The following is a 9805-nucleotide window of genomic DNA, read 5'->3' on the forward strand; positions in this document are numbered from 1 at the left end:
CATATACAGATCATACATACATGTAATGGTCATCTACTATGGACAATACCCTCAGGAGCAAGTTCAGGTGAAGTGTCTTGCCCACACCGCCCATCTTCACACCTCAAAATCATCGAGGCGCTTTTAAAAGTACACATTGATATTATACATGTACTGTGGACAATACCCACAGGAGCAAATTCGGGTGAAGTGTCTTGCCCAAGGACACAACGGTCTGAAGCAGTGGGGCGGGAGTGGGTTTCGAACTGGAGTTCCCCAACACCCCCTTGATCTGATGATCAAACGCACAGACCACTGCGCCACCCGTCCTTGAGCAGCAGCACCTTGCACCTCTGTATGAATGAGGTGTGAATGGGTGAATGATGACTTGTAAATGTAAAGCGCCTTGAGGGGTCATAAAGACCGGACAAAGAGCGATATAAATACAGTCCACTTACGATTTAAAAACACATTTTAAACATACAGTAAATTTTTATTATGCAGCAAGTGCATTTAGGTGTTAGAAAAACACTTCTCTATTCTATTGACTTGCACGCTTTGCTTTCGCTCCATTTATTAGAGGAAGTGACTGCGGAACATGAAGTCCATTTAGCCACAGGAATTTGCAAGGCATGTCTGATTAACTGCGGCTACTGATTTAAACTTATTCAACCATAATCTATTTAGTTGGGGGGGGGGGGGGGGGGGGGACTACTGTGGGTCTAATCATGAGCAGATGCATCCAGGGTGACGTTTTGGCATAGAATTAATTATTTATCCGATTTTGTTTTGTTTAAGTTACATTTGTTATCAACAAACACCATACAAATGTTATGAAACTGCTAACTCATACAATACGCTGACCTTGTGAGTGTTTCACAAAAAAAGTCTTGTTTTAAGAATAAAATGACCAAGAGATTTTTTTCTTTGTGCATATGTGGCTAAAAACACACATTTAACCACCACCTTCCATATTTGTTTTTTTAACAAAACGTTTGAAGCCCATTGAAGCTTACCAGTGAGAAGTAGCCATTGCTTTAATATGAACCAATTATTTATCCCTAGCACGCACTTAATTTATGAAATGACAAGTTCATATCTATTTTAGCACAATGAGGAGCTATTCTCAGCAGCTGAATCAGCTGCTGAGAATAAATGTACTGCTAACGTCCTTCCCCTTTCTGTGTCAGGCAAGTGTTGCCTTTCGTTCATACCATAATAATCCACGGACAAAGTCTTTATCATAAATAAAAACAAATTCTCCACTGGATACATGGACCATTAGTTGTTGTAAAGACAGAAAAGGGCACATATTTCTCTCACATTTAGCTAAGCAGCCACCAGCAGTGGGGTTATAAGGTGGTCAGAGGTGCTAGCTTCAGCAGCATCAGCAGGAAAGCCAGTCTTCAGCTGACGGCAAAACTCAGGCTGGGCCACGGTTTGGTGAAAAGCCAACAATCAGGGAGAAAATCTTGCTGGATGTCAGAAATGTAGAATCCAAAAGCAGAAGTGGACTGTCTGTGGACATTTTAAAAATATCCAGCCCAGTGGGCCAAGTTCCTGAGTCATTGTTTTAGGATGCTAGTTTCACTTTTAAACAAAAAGCAGACAGGAATGAAGGAGTTAAAAGACAGGCATGGGATAGTCTCAGTGGTTGTTTGCTCACTAGAACAGTTCTAGGGTAAGAGTCATTATGCATGTGAACTGCAAAATAGAAAGCCCTTTTTTGTGACACATTATATATATGTTAATACATGTTTGGTCTCTACGGTTGTGTCCTTGTAATAAAAATAAATATCAGAAATTAGACATGGCAACAAAAAAAAAGGTCTATCAGATATCAGCCTTATCAAGTAGAGATGTCCCGATCCGATTTTCAAAAGATCGGAAGAAAAAAATCGGGGATCGGGATTTTTTTATTTTATTTTTGTTGTTTGAAATACTTTTTTTTTTAAATGTTGTATTCAATGTTACAAAACAAAAGTGACCATGTTCAAGTCTTAAAGTCATCCTGAGGCCTTAGTTTTGGTTTCAAATTACACAACATCATGTATGTGTTGCTTCTTTGGGGCTTGTTTTCATAGACCTGGTTGCTTATTTCTCTCAAATCTGGCAACAGAGTGGGCAGGGCGCAGTGTCTAATTGTAGCAGTAAGCTAACGAGTACTGATAAGCTTTATTTTGTTTTGATCCAATGCTGCACAACTGAACTGATCCAATGCTGCTGTGAAAAAAAGAAGCTATATCCATGTTGGATAGAATATCCAATTTAAATAAAAAAATAACCTTAAGGGACAACTTGAATGCTTTTTTTCTCTTAATGCATTGCATAAAGATCGGATCGGTAAAAATCGGTATCGGCAAATTGTCAAAATCAAATGATCGGAATCGGATCGGGAGCAAAAAAAGGTGATCGGGACATCCCTAAAGCTATCCCTAAAGCTAGGAAATATAGCAGTAAAGCTGCATCACATAGAAGAGCAAAGTCATTTTTTGTTTTGTTCAATAAGGCAAGAGTTTTGTCATCTAGGCACTACATTTTCAACGATAAGCGATGTCAAACGATCTCTGTCATTGAGCTCAGAAGGTGATTTATTCATCAAGGAAGTACAAGGAAGTTTCCAGGGATGTAAACCGTGGATCGTTTTTCATAGATTTTGACAACATTTCTATCAATTACAGAAACATTGTAGTTGCCAAAATAACAAAGACATTCCAACATTTAGACAAGCTGTAAACAAGCAAACTGCCAGATTACCTACAACTTAAACCAAATGTAAGGACTTCTGAAATGTCACTAATTAAGTTATCAGTGCACAGAAAATTACACTATTGTAAAAATGTTCATCATTGTTTCCCAAAGCCCGAGATGAAGTGGTCAAATGTCTTGTTTTGTCCACAACTCAAAGATCTTAAGGCATTGAGTAGTAGAGGAATCAGGTGGAAAAGAAAAATATCAAGTTGAAATCGCTGCAACTACATGAATATGGTAAGTGAACAATTAATCACAGAGCTTTATTAACCAGAAATGGACAAATTCTAAGAAAATTCTAATAAATTGGAAATATCCTTAAACTGTATTCAAGCTACTGTATGACAGCCGACCTATCTTTCGTGCTATAATGAAGCCTCACCTCAGATCAGAGGCAGCATTATCTGTGAACAATGCTGACTGTGAACACTAGTGTAGTGAGCCCTGTGCAACAGAGAGTCAGTGAAGCGAACACGAGGGCAGAGAGAACGGAGCGCAGCAGGGCCGGGACCACAAACTGGGGCAAACACATGTCATATGACTCAGCATAAGGCTGAGATGGAAAATCAACAAAAATAAAGCCAGGGATCTGCAGACAAAACGCGCAATTACACCTCACTCCACCTGTTTGGTAAGCAGTGAGCGCGTCATGAAAACCACACAATCAATCTAGGCGTTGTTAGTTGTGTCAGCTAGGTGACATTTTCTGTTTTCATTACATCTCGTCTCCACAAGGACATTGTACCTTTTAGAAAAATGACCTCTATGTATGTTGATTTCTGTTGGCTGGATGACTACAACTAAAATTTGTTTTGGGAAAGGAAACTTTGTTTGTAACATATTTTATCTGCAAAGAAAGCGATCTTATCTTAAAATAACCTAATTTGTTAAGTTTTTGAGCAATGTAGCTTCATTTTGGGTGTTTGGGTGGTAAAGTCATGAGGGTTGGGCGATTTCTGTGCAAGACAAAAAAAAAAAGAAATCGATCAATCATTCAAATAATGAAGGCCTTGGACACTTTTTCTTTAGTTGTGTCTTTACCTTCCTTCTGTTGGAGCAACTTTACTTACTTAGAGAGGAGTAAAGCTTTACACCTGAAAGACACATTTTGTTTTTGAGTGGCTTCCTGAAGCCTCGTCTAAGATGAGACGGTAACTCATAATTATCAAGCCTAATGATCCTACACTGAAAATAAGGCTGCTCGATTATGGCAAAAATCATAATCTCAATTATTTGGGTCAATAATTGATATCACCATTATTAAAAACGATTATCCATTTACTTTGAAAACATCCATTTATTGAAAAAAAAAATGTGAACAGTATGTTTTTAACAGTTGATTACCCTGAACTTTAAGTATAATTCAACTGAAAAACCAATAAAATAAAAAATAATAATAATAACAAAATCATCGTTTTATTTCGATTACGTTGTTTTCGTAATGGTTGCAAGCCAAAATTGTAATTGCAATTAAAATACGATTAATTGAGCAGCCCTAACTGAAAATACAAAATGTTCTATTGGGTGCCAGCTGGGCACTTGCAGTCGTAATAGCTGTACATTGAAAAATATAATTTTATATATGTTGCTAAGGTTTAACTCATCTTCTTAAAAACGTATATCCAACCTTACAAATACTGGTATTAACTGGTTAATGTTATTGAAAGTTTGGCATCAAATGTGTTTAAACATATTGGCATGATTTAGTTTTATTCAAGTGGACATGATCCACCCTTTAGTTTCAGATCAGAAAACATAGCCAGTAAAAACAAAAACATTCCGACACCTTTGGCAACACAGCACTCTCACTTCCTTCTGAGATATTAGGCCATCTTATCTTTCGAATGGAAATACCTGAAGGAGGCAGGAAACGGTTCAGAGGGACTAAGAATTGCAAGTACAAGCTATTTAGAATCCTAGCAAAGTGTCAACATTATGCGGCTTTATCTCCAAAACTGCCTTTAACAGCTTTGTCTGGGACACAAACATTTGTCATAATGTAAGCAAACAACATTATACCTTGCTGGCCCCTTACACATCTCTCTGCCCTGATGTGAATTTGAATGTCCAGCAGGATGAGCATGGGAAACCCACTGCGCCATTATCATACAAACTAAATGCTAATCATCCCTTTAAGAGTGCTAGACCATGTCTTTGTAGAGTCATGAGAAATCCAGTTTACAGGGAAAACAGCATCAAACCCTTTCTCGTCTTGGCTGAACTGAAGGAAATGAGTCAATGGCATTGCTGGAATGTCAACTCCTATGCAACCGAGCTTGCTTTCTTGGCCCTCCAGTCTTTTTCAAAGCATTCTCTTTAAGCGGACGCCAGCTTCAATGAACGTCTCGCAGACTAAGCACTAACTCCTGGGAGATGAAGGCAGCCATTGCCCTGGAAAAGCCAAACTCTTCAAAGGCTTGTGTGGTTGTTCCTCTGGAGGAAGTGATGTAATCACAGAACTGTCTCCTGTCTGACAGTTAACCGGGGAGCTCCATGGAGAAGAGAAGAAGAAAATGGGTTGACAGGAGTTACAAAACTTCTTAAACAAAATGCAAATTTTGAAAAAAATAAAAGGCTATGTAGGCGGTGTTGAATTCAGACAAAAAGAGTCCCTTCTGCAAGCCATTGTGACACACAACCATTATACTGTATACCTGTCTTTATTAGCCGACAAGAAAATGGAAGACAAATATCTTCTAATACCCAGAGACAATGTAATCATCACTACTTAAGAGATGAGCTCGAAGCATTTTTGATTTACTGTGAGTGACAATGCTAGAAAAGAGCAGATTCTAACTGCTGAAGCGCGTCTTTGAAGAACAGCTGATGCACGAGCGTAAACAAGAACCAGAAGGCAGGAAATCATTTCATGCCAAACAAGTCCGGACAGGAACAGAACTGACAGCCTTCTCGTTGGATATCTATTTAGACCTTCAGTATGCCTCGGGTGTCATCATCACGGGCTATTACCATCAGCCTCATTTTTGTGAGTGTCTCGGTTCTGCTAGCTGTTTTGGCAAATAAACATGTCTTACTGTAAATTATAAGTTTACAGTAATAAGTGTAATTTGAAAGAAATATGTTACTTATGTCTTTGATGCTAGCTTTCAACCACTACTATTTGAATCCACATTATATTGTTACACAATATTAGCTACAGTCTAAAGAAATGTTTCTGTTAAATCTCTTTTCACCAAACAGTTTTAGGTATTTTGCACGCCAGCAGCAGCTATATAATGATTCATGTCCAATTGGACATCTAGTAAACGTGGTAAAATATGCTATGTGTTTGAGGCTGCTCACTACCATTTTGCTCTCTTCCAAAGAAGATTTTTGTAATGCAACTTCTTTTTTTTTCTTTCTGTCCCATCTGGGGTGCCTATTTCTCCGTCTCAGCTTTTGTTTTGCTTTGGAGTCCATTAATTTGTTGTTTGTTATGGAAGCATTTACTAATCTAAAATGTGACCTTGAAAACACTTATTTCAATGTACATCATGCCATATAAATTGTTTTCAAAATGTTAACAAATGCTATTAGATGTTTAAACGTGATCATCTGAGGAAAATATTAAAGTGACAATTCAGTTTCACTACATACTGTGATAGGGATGTACTTTATTTAAAGATCTTCCTTGCTGTGGAAATGCAACATTACTCTAAAAATAAAAGGAATCAAATATCTAAAAAATGATAAGTCATCACTGTTCCTAACACGCAGTATAAGGTTAAATGTAACCCTAGCCAGTCCTTTCTTCTCGTCATCAAGCACACATCAGGGTATTTTGTGACATAACTGGGAGCTGCGACTGTTGCATCCATCACTGCTCGATGGTGGAAAACACATTTTATTACAGCCTGCCCTCGTTCATTCTGCCCGGAAGCATTAACCAAATTGCTGAAATCTTATGTTTTCATGTAAAGAAGTCGGGCACTGACGTGACGCAGAGAGGCAGAGCTTTTACATCAATATTAACATTTAACATGCTATACTTTATCCATTGAGGTTATGCTCGGCCAGTATCAGTAAACAAACTCCTGGTCACCGCGGAAACAAGCTCAGCACCAAGCTCTTGACTTTCCCTACCTGCTGTTCTCTCTGCGCTCCGCCAGCATCTCTAGTCCTCAGCAGCAGAAAAGATAAAAAAAAAAAATGAATCCACTGTATATCAGGGCAGACTCTTTTTCCCCTCGTCTTTTTGATAAGGAAGAGCAACGACAATGGTGTCATGCCTTCCCCTCACGGTGGCGTGAAAAGAGGAGAGGCTACGCACGGAGGAGGCATGGCTTGTCTTCATTTGCAGTGCCAGGGGCTTTGTTCGCTAGCCAGCCAGTGTGTGTGTGTGTGTGTGTGTGTGTGTGGCCTGCCGGGACTGGCACAGCTGATCCCCCCCTGACACCGGGTGGGGTGCACAGGGCTTTGGAGGAAGAGGAAAGGAAGGTGGAGGGTGATGGGGCTACAGCCATCAGAGCACGAGGACCATACCATTTAGACCGGAAAAGAGGGGGGCAAGTATAACGCACAGTTCAAAGCATTCTTAATAATTTATTTATCGGGACTTTAGGCATCATTTACATTTTATAAACAACATTCTTTGCAGGAAAAGACCACCATTTTAATATTGACTGAATGTTTTCAAAAAGAGTTCAAATTCGATGATGGAAAATATATTCTATTTTAACTATCTTGAGCTCCTTTCCTTAGCTTAAAACTATAATGACCGCCTTGTAATTGTAGGCCTCCAGGTTTACAGACATAGCGGTCATAAAATGTAGGGGTGTAATGGTACACGTACCGAATAATTCGGTTCGGTACACGTGTGTACCGAACGAATATAACGTTAAACGTAAAAAATTGAGAACGTGAACAACTTTTTTAAAGTAATCTCAGGTGCTGCGTCGCAGCATTCAGAGTAATTTGCTCACATTGGGTTCAACGCGTCATAGAGCGACCAAGTCATTTCATTGGACGAGAGGCATACTATAAGAGCTGGTCACAGGGATGCGTTCAAATTTAGTCAGTAATTTGAGGAACTGTCGAAATGGCGAACGCAGATAAAGTTGAGCTCGAAAATCCTCCAGCATCATTGAAGTCTCCGGTTTGGGAACATTTTGGTTTCGCAGTTACGTACAAGGATGACGGACAAAGACAGATGGACCGAAACAAAGCTGTTTGTCGGCATTGTTCAACTAAAATTGGTTACGCGGCTGGCAATACATCAAACTTGCACACTCATTTGAAAAGGCATCACCCGAACGTGAATATCACCGGTACCAAAAGAAAAAGACTGAAGTGCAAACCCAACTCCCACTAGCATTTAAGCCTCCACCATTCGCAAGAAGTTCAGACCGAGCCAAAGCTATTACAAATGCCAAATATCCTTATGTTGCCATGTTAGCAAAGCGCTACCTGGCTGTATCTGCTACCTCTGTCCCAGAACATGAAAATATGAAAATACAATGACAAGCAAGTCATGATGTCAAACTGGCTGCTTAGGTACCAGTACAGTACAGTTCAAATACAGATTATTTCAGTTCATCGAAATGCTGCACCTTAATGTTTATTTTATTATATTTTGTATTTATTTGAGTGAATATTCGCAGTTTAATAATAATTTTAAAAAATATATATATATTTTATGTTTTGTGATATATTTTTTCTGCTGTACCGAAAACGTACCGAACCGAACCGTGACCTAAAAACCGAGGTACGTACCGAACCGAAATGTTTGTGAACCGTTACACCCCTAATAAAATGTTATCGCTTCAATCTAGTTTCCTATTACACAATTGCGTTACATTGTCATAATTGCAGACCTTTCACAAAAACCTATATAGACACACTACAGGAAAGGGAAACCCCCAAAAAGCATAATAGGCCCTTTTTAAATTGATTGTAAAAGAATATTATTGATAGAAAATGAATCTGGAACAATTGTGATTTTTTGTTACCATAAATCAATCAAAAAAGGCCAAAAACATACTCAGGTTCCAGTTTTTATTTCTTTGATTTAGTATAATCTTTGTTATACATTGAATATCTTTGGGTTGGTTGGACTAATCAAGTCATTTACCGGTAAATATTCCGGGGTACTTTAATGGTTGTTTTTCACCATTTTCTGATGACAAACAGACCAATCAAAATGGTAATTGTCAGATTAATTGAAAATAAAAACAAACATTAGTTGCAGGCAGCCCTACAGAATTAGTAGCCCATGCAACTCTTTAGAAATCCTCTATTCAAGACTTTAGTGGAAGTTTCTTAAAACCACTGAGTCTTCTGGTTCACTAAAAGGCATTGAAGTGTGGTTTCCAGCAGGGGCACACAAGGCCATATGGAAATGAGACCAGCAGGGGAAGCGGAAACTTCCTCCTTTACTGAATGAAGCCTGCTATATAATCTGCAACTCAACATACCACTAGTGGCCAGGTTCAATATACGAGAAAGTGAAACAATCTGCAGTATCCAAAGCTTTACAGCAGCCAGGGACACCTGTTGTGTTATGAGAGCATGATGGGTTCTCAGGAACTTGATCTACTGTTGACATAGAATGTGTTTTATGCCTTGATCTGCTTTTATTATGCAAAGTTGTCTGCTTCTAATCATTAATATTGGGTTCATGTTCTATTTGGTACATCCAAAATTGACTGTAGAATTCTATTCCTTCATGGATAATTCAGTAAACTACTTTTGTTGATCAACACTAATAACCATAAACCACACACGTGAAAAAAACGGTAAATACCATCTAGTGCCAGGCCAATGAACCTACAGGGGAAATATATTTCCTTCAATCTTTCCAGTGTAGCATCACAGCCTTTACGAAATACAGTAAATCAGCCATTTCAGCAGATTCATTTTGAACAGAATCATCTCAAATACATATCAAAAATACACACTCCCTTTAACCCATCCATCTTCTCCCGCTTATCCGTGGTCGGGTGGCGGAGGTAGCAGTTCCAGCAGAGAGCCCCAAACGTTCCTTTCCCCGGCCACATCAACCAGCTCTGACTGGGGGATCCCAAGGCGCTCCCAGGCCAGCGAAGAAATATAATCCCTCCACCTGGTCCTAGGTCTA

The 9805-nt window shown here is 39.0% G+C and overlaps 1 protein-coding gene across 1 annotated transcript in view; it reads right to left on the minus strand.

Moving 5' to 3' along the window:
- wdfy3 (WD repeat and FYVE domain containing 3) overlaps positions 1-7156 on the minus strand; it is a 104169-nt gene extending 97013 nt beyond the window's left edge. Inside the window, exon 1 of the mRNA XM_079689878.1 lies at positions 6814-7156. Coding sequence (XP_079546004.1) covers positions 6814-6842 — 29 coding nt within the window. The 5' untranslated portion in view covers positions 6843-7156. The remainder of the gene's footprint in view (positions 1-6813) is intronic.
- Between the last annotated feature and the right edge of the window lie 2649 nt (positions 7157-9805).

This window comes from Notothenia rossii (assembly GCF_949606895.1).
Source record: "Notothenia rossii genome assembly, chromosome: 6".
In the NCBI taxonomy this organism is placed as follows: Eukaryota; Metazoa; Chordata; class Actinopteri; order Perciformes; family Nototheniidae; genus Notothenia; species Notothenia rossii.